This window comes from Thermobia domestica, chromosome 7 (assembly GCF_964235325.1).
Source record: "Thermobia domestica chromosome 7, izTheDome1.hap1.1, whole genome shotgun sequence".
NCBI lineage: Eukaryota > Metazoa > Arthropoda > Insecta > Zygentoma > Lepismatidae > Thermobia > Thermobia domestica.
In genome coordinates, this window is record NC_137460.1 from 157,702,096 (window position 1) to 157,717,864 (window position 15,769).

The 15,769-nt window shown below is 34.8% G+C and overlaps 1 protein-coding gene across 3 annotated transcripts in view; it reads right to left on the bottom strand.

Moving 5' to 3' along the window:
* Positions 1-15,769, bottom strand: part of Nbr (exonuclease mut-7 homolog) — a 134,975-nt gene that overhangs the window by 75,146 nt on the left and 44,060 nt on the right. For all 3 annotated transcript variants that reach the window (XM_081765485.1, XM_081765483.1, XM_081765484.1), the window contains exon 7: positions 6,223-6,418. In XM_081765485.1, coding sequence (XP_081621611.1) covers positions 6,223-6,418 — 196 coding nt within the window. The remainder of the gene's footprint in view (positions 1-6,222; positions 6,419-15,769) is intronic.

Below are 15,769 nucleotides of genomic sequence, written 5' to 3' on the forward strand. Positions count from 1 at the left end.
TAGGTCCACGTCTCATATAGCCTCCCTGCTGAAAGGGACGCTAAACTGAAATCAACTCAACTCAACTCTTTTTCATGAACCTGAGGGCTGCAGGATTCGCACTCCTCAAGATACCGAACGAAATTGCTACCTAAACTGACTCAACTCAACTCTTTTTCATGAACCTGAGGGCTGCAGGATTCGCACTCCTCAAGATACCGAACGAAATTGCTACCTAAACTGATATAAGATTCCAACGAACTGTTTTGATTTGTGAAATACTTCGTGAAACAATCTTACTTTCTAAATACATTAAATATATTTTAAATTTATTAAAAACTAAGACAGTTATCGAAAGCGCTTATGAGTAAAAAAAAATAAAATTACATTTTGGTTATTTGATTTTAAAGTTTACTGTAAAAGCTTATGCGCAGTTGTATTAGTTCTAGAACATTGATAAATTTACTGCAGCTTAAATAATTTAACATCTTCAGCTTGATTAAAATGTCATAATTTCATTACGCCTTACATGTAAATCATTCAATGAGTTTTTCAGAAAGTAAAATGTGCACTAGTTTAACCCTTAGAAGATGCTTGGCTCATCCCTTTCTCTTAGCGCCAGTACTTCAAACCTCTGTTGCTCGGCTCCTAATGAACCTAGACTGTGCCTCCTCATGCCGAATCCGTAGGAGAACGTGATTTTTCTTTTATGACAAAGAACAGTGTTGCCAAAGTCCCACAAAAGTCAAAGATGATTTTCATCTTCTTTTGTGGGTTGGGAACCAGGGGGGGGGGGGGGGGGGCAAAAAAGTTACCTCATTGGAACCAGTGTTCCGTAAGCTTTGCAACGAGGTATCATTCGCGTCTCTGTGACAATTAGGGAAGTCGTCAGGGTTGCCAACCTCAGGGTAGACCACAGTTCCTTCGTAAAATATATACAGGTTGACCATAGTATATACGAGATTTCGAATTTTTATCTCGCAAGCTATTGCACCTAGGCCCTTTATTTTTTATATGATTCCACCCAATGTCTGGTGTGTATGCGATATTTTTTTTTTCCTGCGTATGACAATGAACAGTGTTGCCAGAGTCCGACAAAATATTTTTTTTGAAAAAAGCAATTTTTCTTCTTCTTCTTCTTCTGTGGGTTGGAAACAAGGGCGCACAGAAGTTACCTTGTTGGAATTGTTGGAATCTGTGTTCCATAAGCTTTGTAACGAGATATGGTTCATGTCCCTGTGACAATTAGGGAGAACGCCAGGGCTGCCAACGTGAAGGTCTACGATTTTCTTGAAATACCTGGCCGTACTCTAAAGATAAATGGTTTAAAAATATTTGCAGTTAAAAACCCACAGTTTTTCTTTCAGAACACATTAGCTCATGCCTTTAGGCTTATAAATACATATAAAATACTTTGGTTTATGTAGTGCCTTTAAGTTTTTACTGTATTTTAAAATTTTATGTTTTTTCTTTAAAAAAAATCGTAATATCCAGGTTTGAGCTAATATTTACTACAACAATTCAAGTACAAGCAACTGAATTTATTTTTACCTTATTCTATATCTTATTGTGATCATTTTAGTGAAAAAATCATTGTGATATGATGAGAATTAACAAAGTTATGATCTTTTTAGTATATCAATGTCGTAATCTCTTTAACCCTCGGCAACAACAAAAACGTATATTTTACCAAACTAAAAAAATTTTTAACTAAAAAAGTATATAAGATATCAAATTAAAATTTGGTGTGATCAATAAGGATGGCAAGTAGAGTAAACAGAAAAATCTTCATGCCATTCTGAGACTATGGGTTTCATTTGATATTTTAGCTGGATGATTTGAAATGGACTGACCCATATCTCAGCTCAGGTGTGATTTAGGGACCTGGAACCGGCCATTTGGATCATTTCTCTGAGAGCTTTAAAATATATTAAAATTTCATTTTTCTATCTATTATGGTTATCGAGTTGAAAACTGCTACAGGCAAACAGCTTATTGTATTATTAATATAGATGCTACCTAGGCATTGAACCATTACTGACGGTGAATAATGTAAACAATTCTTATCAGTTATCAACCAATAATTATTGATGTCTGACAGTGACGTCAAGGGTTTGGAAAGAGTTTCTCTTATTCGTTCGAGTAGCTTAAAAACGTATGAAAGAATCCACACTCATTATGTAAACTAATATAATTTTTTACATATAAAGTTTTATAAAATGCTTTTTACTAAACTCACTATAATCTTTAATTATGTGATATGTTCAAAATAAACAATGTCAAAAACCGCCTAGTTTTTTTTTTTAATTCCATATTTTACTATTACAATGATAAGAGCAAATATTTAAGAAATTCAATCATAATTCAAGTGAAATTATGAAATATAAACATGACATAACGATTGATTAAGAATTAATAAAATGCATTTTCTTCGGGAAGTAAATTAAAACCTACATGAATAAATTACAAGGGTCGTTTAAGGTTGACCGGGACTTTTTATTTCTTCAGAGGAAACAGATAGCACAAGAAGCACAGGGAGATGGAGGAGGCAAGTGGTATACAGGTGATACCTTTCAATGAGGTACCTGTTAAATCTCCAGATGCAAGTCCTATGGACTATTGTGGACTTGGATTGCTGAAGCGGGCTTTGGGAAAACGGCGTGTGACAACTGTGGAATGACTTTGGAAAGCTGTGCAAAGGGAATGGGACAAGATTCCCTCCCAGTTCTTCAGAGAAGCCTATTACAGTGGAAATTACGCTGTCGGGCTATTATTAGAAACAAGGGAAACACATCGAGCACTTACGGACCTGGCGCCATGAATTCTTCTAAATTTTTAGGTAAGTCGAAATTGGCCAAATGTAGACTGAACAACCTCTGAATTCATCATTTAGAGAATTAGGCCATTTAAAATTACGTTGTAATATCTGTAACTTGTAATACTTAAGAGCTGGTATGTTTGTAAAATCACGGCTTCTTTCCTTTTTTGAGACAGAAATTTGTGCGTTGGGGACGGCAAATTATTTAGAGCACAGGGGCGCATAATATACAAATACGGGCCTGGATATACCGGTACGTTGTATTTCAGGTATAACAGAACTTCGAGGATTTTAATGTTGGTTTACTGTTTCGTTAGTTTATACTAATATGTAGTTAGGTTATATTAATCCCTAGCACAGTACCTCCCGGCAGCTATTTTTAACAGAAGAAATGACAGGCAATTTCATAACGAATAATGAGAAGGTGAGCTTCTGAGGCTCAGGTGTGTTTTAGTTACGATATACACTACTGTCTGCAGGTGGATGTTTCTATTTTATTACAAATCTGTGTACATACTTGCTAGTACCTACATTCAGTTTACAAGTACTAGAAACAGTGTTTACAAATATGACAAATAATGCAAGCAATACTTTTAACTGTGAAAAAAAAAATATCATAACGATTATTATTATTTTGATGAACTATTTTTTGTTTGTTTGTTTAGAGGAACATAAAATAGATCATTTACTGACAATTATAACTTTTCCGGTTTCCATGGCATGAATTTACTCATCAATGGTGAAATTTTTTCCAAGTACATAGTGTTTTTTTTGTTTTTTGTTTTTTGTTTTTGTTTGTTTTTGTCCCAATTAGTTTCTACGCATCGCAGAATTGTCGGAATTGAACAATTTTAACTGTTTCTTCTTCCACCCTACAACTATCCTAATCGCTAAAACAAATGAAAACACAGAAGTTGCTTGAAGAGATTTAGTCTCATACTTGGTCTAAAAATAAGTAGTCACTACATAACTCAATCTTTCTACATTAAAAAATGATCTTTGATATCCACCAGTTATAAGAGGTTCAATAAAGACTAATCCTTATAAAATCCGTAGACATCCATCTTTCTTTCAGATTGCGCTTGGCAAATTTTCGGTTGGCCTCTTTGTTCGCGTGTATTACAATCTCGCCTATTTCATTATCTAATAAGAGTAATTGATATGCATCCACAGTTGAGTTCAGATCCGAGTTTGGTGGCTAAATAATTGTATGTACTTCACTTTTTAAAATAATATGGGTTTCCTTCTTTGCAATGTGGAGAACGTCTTCCTCACAAACTGAAGAGTTTTTCTTGTGACAATCCTTGAACCCGTGGCAGATGCAAAGACAACAGAAGTTCCGATTTCATAGACTTTTTTAGATGCAACGCTGTCATGATCACTGTCACTTTCTTTCTCTTCAAACAAGTTTATAAAACATATCACTGTTCTACAGGTATCTTCTAGTTCGTCTGCAATCTCCACTGCTTTCAAGGCTCTCTGGACATCAGCCACGACACCGACACAGCAATAAATATAGAACAACTGTCGTTGTACCATTTTACACATTTGGAGACATATGTGTGTTAATTTCTGCATATGACTTTACTTCCAGTATAAGACTGGATTGATGGATACCATACAACTTTTGCCAAAAAGAGTACAGTAAGTAATAATCTATTAACAAATTAATTAAATTTCGAATAACTGAACAATCATATCAAAAATGTAGTGACTACAATAATATCAATCGGCCATTTACTGACTCTATAATTACAATCACGAGGAACTTAAAGGAAAAGTATTGAATTTTCCTTTAAGCCTCGCAGGATCACCTTGTAACGATTCGAAGAAAAAAAAAATCACTCAAATTTGAAGAAGCATACCCCGAAGGAATGTAAAAAAAAAAAAAAAAACTGCAAGAATTCAGAAAAGATTTTTTTTTTTTTTTTTCACTTTAATCAAGACAGCTATAAGAAATATGGTGGACATGAGCCTTAAAGGCTCACGTAGTCACTTCTAGAGTTAAACAAACTATTAAATAACAACTAATTTATAGGTTTTACATCCCCGTAAGTTCCAGTTTCCAGAGTGTCATTATATTCTAAGTTGTTGTAAATTTTCGAAATGTTTATCTAAAGCAACCGAACATCAATGAATCGTCTTATGTTATCTCAAACCCTGGCTTCAAGTAGGCAAATCACTACTCAATTCTTTAACCTTTAGGCTTTCTTTAATAACCATTCAGGCGATATCGTTCCTAGTTGTAGCCAGGGGTGTCATTTAGGGGGCAAGGTGGAGGATATTGATCTTGAGAAAAATATATGGACCAGCAGTAGAAGATAGAACATGGAGAAACCGATAAAACCATGAACTGTGTGGAATAATTGGAGAGAAAAATTATAAGATTTATAAAAGCACAACGATTACGATGACTGGGATGTGGAAAGAATGCAAGATGAAATCAACGAAAAAGATGAGAGGAACGCTCTGATTCGTAAGAAGAAAAGGAAGATCTAAAAACAAACGGCTGGAAAAATGTGAACAAAGATTTGGAAAAGATGAAGATCAAGAACAGTAGAAGGATAACGAAAAATAGAAGAAACTGAGACTGGTGGTAGTGGTGGTCAGGGCTTTTTTGGGCTGTGGTGCAGAGTCGTTGGTGGTAGGTAGGTAAAGAGAAACGCAAAATCCTACTTGTGTTGGTGGAAAGTTTTGCCCCTTCCTTCCCCAAGCAAAACCTGACGTAACACTACTGCTGCAGCTCTTTACAAATTTTGGCGGGCTGTAAACATATCTGGAATAACTCAGGTGTATTTCAATGTGTTTGAATCGATTCATTCTTACGTGTATTCAAACGGAAGTCACTTTAAACATTGATGTGCAATATTATACATTAAATGCTCAGAAGTGTAAAGTGCATTGTTTCTCATTATCTATATAATTTTACCGTTTATTGCTTTCTCAGGTACAACGGCATTACAATTTACGAATATGTCCATACAACACTTTCTTCTTAATTTCATCCAAAGATAGTGCCTCTGATACTATCTTGAATATGTATAGCCCTATTTTAGTACAATACACTCTACAAAACAATGTTGCTATTTGTCATAAACACCGCTACAACTATTATGAAATTATTTAAAAAAAAAAAAAAGACTAAAAGAACGAGGTAACGTTCTTGCTGTGGATGCAGATCTAATCCGATTACCGGTAGAAGCTCATGTGGTTGATCCCACAATAAAATTGTAGGATCACCCAAACTATAAATAGTCTCCGTGCTTAAGGGGACGTTAAACTTTAAGCAAATAAATAAGTCGCTTCATAAGTCTATAGAAAAAATCAGTAAGATAAACATCTCAGAAAATGTATGAACAGTAATTCCTTTGAAGCTTGTAATTCTGATTGCATTGAATATGACAAACTAGTCTAAAAGAACTCACCGTACATCCAGAGATCGATCACCTGCTAACGTTCGGAGATTAACGGGTAACTTCTGAAGCGGAAGACTATAGTACTTTGCCCACTGTAGAGCATCGTCTAGATCTCCGCACTGTGTCATGGAGACAACAAGTTCCATCTGCAATTCTTCGTTATCTCCAATAGTTTCTCGAACCATTTCATTCCAACTTTCACCACCTGGAAGATAATGAAAACAATCTACATTTTTCGTTGCACATAAATTTAGGTGCAAGATGATCAGTATTCTCATACGAGTCATAGAAGTACAACAATAATATATGTGACTATTTTGGTAGGACTTCCATGTAATCGAGAACTTTTCGCGTATTAGCACAGTCAAAAATGAATCGAACTTTGCTTTGATGTGGTATGATCAGACAGCTACTTAGTGCAGCTATCAAGTCGAAGACGCTGAAGAAAGTCGGGGGTAGTAAGTGGTTCCCGAACAGCCGATAAAAATAAAATTTTGTGTTAAACCGGCAAGACACGCAACTGTGCTATGACACATGTGCGGCAGTACATCAATGTCGCGGAACCAAGTGACTCATAAGTGTTTACATTTCCATCGAAGATAATGCAGATAAGCAGGAACTGAAAAAATGATTACGAAAATTCATGCAGAAGTCAGACGAGACCTAGAGGGTCGATAACATGATGAATGTATTAGGAATCTTCATGGGTCTGTACACTCGATCTTTCATAATCATTTCAAGACGCCACATATGTAAGCGAATTGTTTTCACGAAGCAACTCATGATCAACAGCAAGAACGCATACTAGTTAGGAGAACTAATTGACGGCATGGATCAGGATTCTAGATATTTTGAACAAGCTGATAAAATAGTGTTTTCTTTATAATTTACTATCCAAACGGAAGTCACTGACAACAAAATCACCCTTCTGACAGAAACGACTTCGTGCCGGCAGGTCAGAGGAAAAGATTATGCCGGAAGTATTCTTAGATATCTGGGAATTGGTGAATTTAGAATTCATTCCTGATATGATGTATGTGTTATCATTAATCGTCTCCCTGATGCAGTGCAATTGAAAAACACACAACTTGTGGTAAAGCAAAAATTGGGTTCTCCATCATGACAACGATCCCAAACACCAGTCACTCAAAATAAACGAATACCTCATAAAACACAATATAACTGTTCTTCCGCAAACTATATATATATATATATACTCTAAATTTCTGACTCCAGCTGATTACTATATCTATTCGAACATCAAACTACCGCTCAAAGGGCGGGAGTTTGCTTTAGGGAAGAAGTCAAGGCGTGTGCAAGGGAAGGAGATGACAAATATGTACTGCAGGAGTGCTTTGAATGCTGGTGTAAATGCTTGCAGAAGTGTGTCACTGCCTAAGATCAAGGTCCTGTTGTATAATAAGTTGTATTTCATTCGGAATTGAGTTTTCTATAAGATGCTAAGAAGAATATTTTTTCGGAAGAACTTTCTTTTTAAGTTTAACGTCCCATGATTATGTACTGAGGCTAAGAAAGACGATGATTATGATGAGATGGATACTAATGGTGGAATGACGAAAGTGGGAAGAAACGGGAGAACCCCGATAAAACCCACGCACACAGTGTTTGCTCCCACGAAGCCCATTCGGCAGGGCATAAGTTCAAAGTAGAAATCATATGCGCCTCCCGTGAACGTTTTACCACTAAGCCACCGTCGCCCCCAGACACTGTCTTGTCAATTGTAATGGTATGTGGGTAAGGGTTTGGTATTTTACGACTCTTAAGTCATCCATTTTCCTAAAGTCTTTAGATAACATCCTTGTCAAAACCTCTTCAGCATTTTCAGTTATTGAGCTTAATAGTTTATGTTTTCCCAAGTCTTTAATCAAGTATGAGTAGTCTTCTTCCAGCTTTAAAGCTGCTTGTTTTATACCAAATTTGCTGGTAGTATCACATCCACTCAGAGAACGAATCTGGCCCGTATCCACGGTCTAGGAGGCCGGGGCCGCCCCACTAAATTTTTGCTCGCCCCCCTAAACTTTTCACGGTAGGCTTACAAATGAACTATAATATGGTTGGGTCAGGCTCCCCTAACTTCTACCAAGCCCCCTTCCCCCCTACATTTTTGGGCTGGCTACCAGTCTGGAACGAATCGCAAGAAGTACTTCAATAACTTGTATTGAAACAGTTTGAAATAAATCGTATACTGGGATATACCTTGTAGATTGTACTTTGCCAGAAAAAGTCCAAAATGCGTTTACGCATTCGGTTGAAACTCTTTATGAAAATAATAAACAGCACAAACACACACACCTGTGTCTAATAATGCTATTAACACAATCTTAACGGTACTTGTAATATGATTTATGTGAAGAAATATTCTTTCATCGACTTCTGGAAGGGTACTACACTGAAATGGTCTTCTATTGCATTGTTTTCTTCTAATTTGTGAGCTTGTTCTCCATCCATACCACTGAAATAAGCTATTTTACTTGAAGGTCTGTCCTTTTACTGAATAAAATATTCTACAGAACTGTTGAAATTGTGTTTTGGTTTAAATTGAAGCACAAAATGCATCCATGTCTTTACGTAATGGTGTAATACTGCTTGAAATTGTTATGTTAATTGGGTCCTTTTTAATTCGTCTCAATCTTTTTGCAGCTTTTATACTATCATCTTTGTAAATATAAAAGACAATATCACCCCTTTTGGATGATTAGAGGGGTAAATTATCCTCTTTAGCGTACTCTCAGCGAAATTGTCAAAGCTTTTCATTGAATTTACAGTAGTAGTAGCTATGCAGTGAGCATGAACCATAAAATCAAATACTATGCTGGATGTATTTATATGACATTGGAGTGTGGTTTTTATTTTTATTTCAAGCTCTTTTACTAATTCTGATTTGTTTGATTTTATCAGACTATCATTTTTGGCCATAAAGAATAACGCTGGTGTTAGCTCAAATGTTAAAACTTTATTAATTGAGTAGCCACGATATCTTGAAATATCAATTTTGCACTAAGCATTAGATGTTTCCACTTTCACATCAATAATTTTTGGCTTTTCTTTACTCTGGTGGTCTCTTCTCAGATTTCATGAAAAACTGTTGAAACTGGATTTATTGTACAGCTTCTACTATTATGTTCATGCCACGAACTCCTCTATAGTAATGATTACCTTGTATTGCACTTTCGACCACTTTAGGACCAAATACTTCAGTCTCCACTAATGCTTTAAATATTTCACTATATTTGAGATATAGCCCAAGACAGGTTATTATCATTTTAGTTGTATGAAATTAACCCAGTCCAAAAAAAAGATATTTTCAAACTTATTAGGGAACTACAACTGTAGTTCTTTGGCTAAATGCTATAATCCTTCGTCACTCCACAGAGTTCTACACTCTTGATTTACTTGCATCAAAAAGTCCTGATAGTTTACCATGGTTGTGTATATAGATGCTTGATTAGTGGCTGGAAAAGGTAGAATGGGAACAGATGCTGAATAGTTTTTAATACTTCTTTTAGTTATAAGGGAGCTAAAATGCTCCACGAGGGTAGAGCAATTATCTCAGAAACTGCTAGTAGATAAGTCATAATTAGATAAAAATCGTGCCATTGACCATGTAAAACAGGGATGCAAATAAGCAACTAAATTTTACTAGCCCAAGAAGAAAACTATTAGCCTACATCTTAGAATAGAAATCATTTACTTATCTTCAGTATGATATTAAATACTTGCCCGCACCGATGGACCACTCGCCCCGGGCGAGTAGTTAATTGCATCTCTAATGTAAAATCTAGTTTTGATGTTGAAACTGATGTTTACGTCCCTCGAGCAGTTACTGCACATAAATTATAATCAATGTTCTCTCTTACTTTAGGGTTGTTAAATAGCACAAACTTTTAACAGCTTAAAATATCATTCAGTTTTTGTTGTGTTTATCAAATGTAAAACTATTCAAATCTAAGCTCTGAATTACTGTATTATGATGTACATTCTGAAATAGTACTAGAACTGTGTCATGAGAACTACCAATGCCTGATTTTGTATTCTCTTGATGGTAAAGTTATCCATGGGTGCTTGAAACGGAATACCTCTGGCTAAGTATGTTGACAATGGAACACAGAGATCCATCGTTAGTTCCACACTCTTGCTACAAAAGAATGATACATTCTTTGAACAGTGTCATAGCTACTGCATAAACCAACATGGTTCAAATATGTTATTAAAGTTTAGATTTGCATCTTACATGAATTGCCTGTGCACTACAGACATGAAATAGGGTCTTACATGTAACACATATTTCAAAACTACTGATTTTCTTCTGTCGCTTTGGTGGTGGAATATGTTGTACTTTTTTATAATCTTTATTTGTCTTTTTACAGATGCAGCTTTCTGAAATCCTAAAACATAAAACAAATGAAATAATTAATTTCACATACTTAGTTTTCTTACCAAGTTTAATTAATGGTTTCAAAAAAATAAATTACATTCATTTCAATATGAAACTTTATGTAATTCATGTAAAAAAAAAAAAAAAAAAAAAAAAATGGCGTATCTAATTTAAAATAATTTGCTGATCAATTTTGGTCCTTTGAAAGTTTGTGCTAAAAGCAACAGTTTCGGAGATATAGGCTATTTTCCACCAACGTTGCACTTTGGCTGGTCGACCATATTGTAAGAAATCTCCTCATACCAGAAATGCGTACCCAAGCTAAAAACTACTCTTAGAGAGATAGAAAACAAGTTTTGAAGAGAAATTCTCTATACACTTCCGCGCAACAGTCGTCAGTAATGGCTCCTGCACTATTATTAAACTCTTGCAGACATAGGTTTAGAAGTAAATGTAGAGAAAACTAAATACATGGAAGTTCGTCGGGATCGCAATACGGCAAATTATGAATGCGTTAAAATATCAAATAATGCTTTCGACGAAATGGATGCTTTCAAGTATGTAGGATCAATATTAACAGACGAAAACCATATTCACGAAGAAATTAAATGTCGACTAAAAGCAGGGAATTCGTGTTATTATTCAGTTCAAAATCTTTTGTCGTCGCGAATTCTGTAGAGGAATTTAAAGCTTAAAATATATGAAACGATAATCATGCCTGTTGTCCAGTGTGGTTGCGAAATATGGTCACTTACCTTGAGAGAAGAACGTAGACTGAAAATATTTGAGAACAAGATTCTTAGACGAATATTCGGACCCAAGAGGAACTTGAATGAAGAATGACGGAAACTCCATAACGAGGAACTGCGTAATTTATACCATTTAGCAAACATTGTTAGGGTCATCTAGTCTACGAGGCTCAAGTGACCAGGTCATGTAGCCAGAATAAAAGAAAGTAGAACGCTTTCAAAGTTTTAACTGGAAATTCAATCGGAAAACGATTGTTAGGAAGACCTAGGCCCAGATGGGAGAACAATATTAAGATGGATCTCAGAAATAGAAACTGGATCCAGTTGGCTAAGTCAATGAAGAACTTTTGTGAACGCGGCATTGAACCTTCAGTTTTCGAAGGCCATGGAGTGAGTGAGTGAGTTAGCGGATACGTTCAACGGTATGGCTTCTAGGCATATGAACATGTTTACATAGCACGTGTGAACTGACGAACACACACTCAAAACTCACTTTTTTTTTTTTTTTTTTTGTATGCAAGGTCATGAAAAAACGTGAAAATCAATTGAAACCTCAAATTCATTTTTTTCTTCACAATTACCATACTTTTCTCCCATCGTCGCTCTAAAGTACAAGATGTGTTCAAGTCATAATACATTAGAATAAAACACCTGAAGTTAAATTTGGACAACGGAAACTTCAACAAGTATTGGAATTTAGTAATAAACAGTTTCATTAAGAACGAAATCATGAGATTTCAAATTGTATAAGTAACGTAATTTTTCTGATTTGTACAAGTTGATTGCAGGGTTGAAACTCTAAAATTTGCACCACAAAGTGGAAATCCTAAAAAGGTTACATCTGTAACGCTAAGTTGTGAGATCCTGTGTATAGTGATCACTAAAATTTTAATATGCTATAGATGATTTTAGTACTTTGTATGGAGAAAGCACTAAGAATAATAAAATAAAAATTACTTGTGAAGCCAAAGCTTTTCACTGCTGGCTAGTCGGTGAAGGCAACAGGATTGGTTGCCGAAATAATACTAGGAATATAAAAGCCATATAGGATTCCTAGGGTACACTACATATGATTAGTTAGTGTATGTGTCCTAACAAAATGTGTCAGATGATATCTTTTTTTTTTTTTTTTTTTTCAAATCTATCACTTTAGAAACGAGAAAAACTTAATGTATTATCTAAGTCAGGATTTCTCAACCTGGGGGTCGCGAAGATAAGCAGAAGAGAGAAATATATTTTGAATCTAATACCGGAAAATATTTAAATATTATTTTGAATTTTGTTCCGATAGGCATATTTTATTTTTACACATACTGTTAAGGACAATAAAAAACATAGGTCTACTAAACATCTTCAACAGGTGCAGAGTTGTTTAAAAATCAATTTAAATGAAAGAGGTACGATATGAAACTAATGAGAACTGCATATTGAAATACCAGAAAAATACAAATGCAATAAAACTTGCATATTGAAATACAATTAAAATTGAAAGCTAATGAGATACCTGTGTTGTATTTGTCGCAAATACTTGCGTTACGTTTCTTGAAAAATCAATGGACAAATTATTCTGTCGGCAATAAAACGGATTCTGCTTTTGTTTAGGATCCTTTGTTGTTCTTTGCAGAGGTACACGTATGTGTGTGAGCGAATAGTCTTTTTTCCAGCAAGCTGGCCACAATGAAGGTAGATTTTTGGTGTAGGATCTTAATTGTTTCCTAAATTTTAAATGTAACGAAGTTGCCTTTAACAGTTTTTGGTGATACTGAACAGATACACAACAATGTACAAAATTCACAATATGAGGTAATTCAAACTGGCGGCTTCTCAAAAACTAAATTATTCAATAACTTTTTTAACAACTTTCCAGTTTTTTTTTTTACCCAAAATTAGAAATCACTTTATTTTTTTATCATATGACCCAAAATTAAGGGAGTTATGAAGTTTTAAAATTTTCAAACGGCCTCCATTTTGAAACAGTATGACGGATCGAATTTGATATTTGTAATATGAATGAACTGTCAAATGTTGTTTTAATCCATTGCTTTTAGGGAAGTTACCGTATCCACTATATACAAGAAATGGATTCTACTGTTAGAGAAATAGATGGATATCGTGAGATCTCCGCAATAGATATATTAAAAATCGCACACAAGCTTATTACAAACCAGAAATTATAACGGGGTCGCTGAGAAGAGAATTTGATAAAATGGGGGTCGTGAAAGGAATTAGATTGAGAAGTACTAGTTGATATAGAAAGTGTGAAAAGGCAAAACGTTATCAGCAGGGTTGGCAAAAACCATGGTTTTTATTGAAAAAAACAAATATATATATATATATATATATATATATTTTTTTTTTTTGTTTAAACCAGGTTTTTTGGGTTTAAACCAGGTTTATTTGGTTTATATAATTTGCTCTATATATTCATATCATATATGGACAGAAATAAGTTTGTTTCGCCTTGATGTTATTATGCAACAGCCGGGCTATGCTGGAAGGGGTCACATAAGCTTAAAGCGGAATAAAAACTGCTTCTCGAGTTACATCCGAGAGAAATTGTCCTCCATTTGAACTCGGAACCAGGACTAATTGGCCACAAATGCGATACGTCTGCCGACTCACTCACGAAGGAATCCTAATAAAAATACGTTGTACTGATCTTTACATGCTTCTTAATGTAACTGTCGAGAGTCGTTTCAGAAGGACAAAAATATAAAAAGTTGCACAAGTGAAACCATTATACAGAATTACATATGGACAATTTCAAAGTACTACGGAGTACAGAAGAACTAATTTAGTTCAAGTTAGTTAACAACGATTTTTACTGGTCCAAATTAAAGAAATACAACGACTTAATTTGCATATCAGTAAGAAAAGTGAATAAAAATACGAATTATTTGAGTCCACTTTGGCTCAGACTCATTTATACATACAATAGATACCAAAGATACTTCTCATTTCACTAAATGCCTCTCGTGGGGTCTGTATGATCTCCCCCCCCCTCCCCCACATACACACAAAAAGTACGGCATTTCGATGTTTTTTATCAATAGTAAACACTGAAACGAAACAATATTTAGAATTTTTCATTGATTGCAATTACATAACAATAATAACAACTACAAAAAATCACAAAACAAACATTTATAAACTTATACCAGAAAAAGTTGCTTTTGTAGCATAATCTTTTTGAGTAATGAATGGGGAATTTAGGTCTGAATATAATACGAATAATATACGGGAGTGAAACGTGATAACCCTCAAATGTGTGTTTATCAAGATTTTACAAACACTTACACTTTTACAAACATTTTCCGTTTTTTGGTTTAAACCAGCCAACCCTGATTATCAGTGATTTACTTTGTTAATGTTAAGTACAAAAGTTGTCCTGAAGATTACATTCAGAAGTGCAAAGACACTTTAGCAATATTCACACTTTTATTTTATTCGAGACGAAGACAACTCGTACATAAAGTCAAGTTCTTTTGTATTTTGAACTAAGTTTGCTCACCAACAGATTACATTAATGGAAAAAATTTGTTAACTTAAAAACTTAACAAAGCTGAATCTTTTGATTGAGAAACCCACTGACTCAAACCCGAATTCACAGGATTCCCGGAACTCTTTGCCCCGAAGTCTCCCTTCAATCCAGTAATTCATCATTGAATTTGATCCTGATTTTCAAGAAATTTCTTGAGCAAAGTGCGCAAATTTGGTATATATATATATATATATATATATATATATATATATATATATATATATATATATATAGATATAGATATATAGATAGATAGATAGATAGATAGGGGACGCGTTTTTTCGATTTGTTTGTTCTACATTCGATATTTTCACATAAACTAATTTCTGAGTTTGTGAATTGAATGCAGTCTGGGATGGTACTGAAAATGAAATCCTTAATTTAACGTCCCACGAAAATGTCTTTTAGGCTAGAGGAGGCGGATGATCAATGAAAGTGAATGATCATGTAAGATCTCCCGGTATGACAATGTGGAAGAATTGAGGAATCCCGAGAAAACTAGCGAACATAATGTTGTACACCATGAACCCAAACGGTCTGGGACGAAACCAAAAATCACTCAGCATTAGAAATGAAGCCCTACCATTGAGCCATCGTTCTCCAGGGAGTGTATTGAGTGAGAAAATGCAGAATATAGAAATTCTTTCATTTGTATGTTTACTTACTTTCTTTTCTACTGAATTGAATTTTCCGAAGATATGAATTGAAAATGAAAAATGAAATGAAATATTTTAGTTTTACGTCCCACGATTGTGTCGGCTAGGCTAAAGGAGACGGTGCTGATGAGAAATGACTGAAATCGTGGAATGAAGAAAGTGGGAGGAAACGGGAGAACCCCGAGGAAACACACGCACACGGTGTTTGTCCACC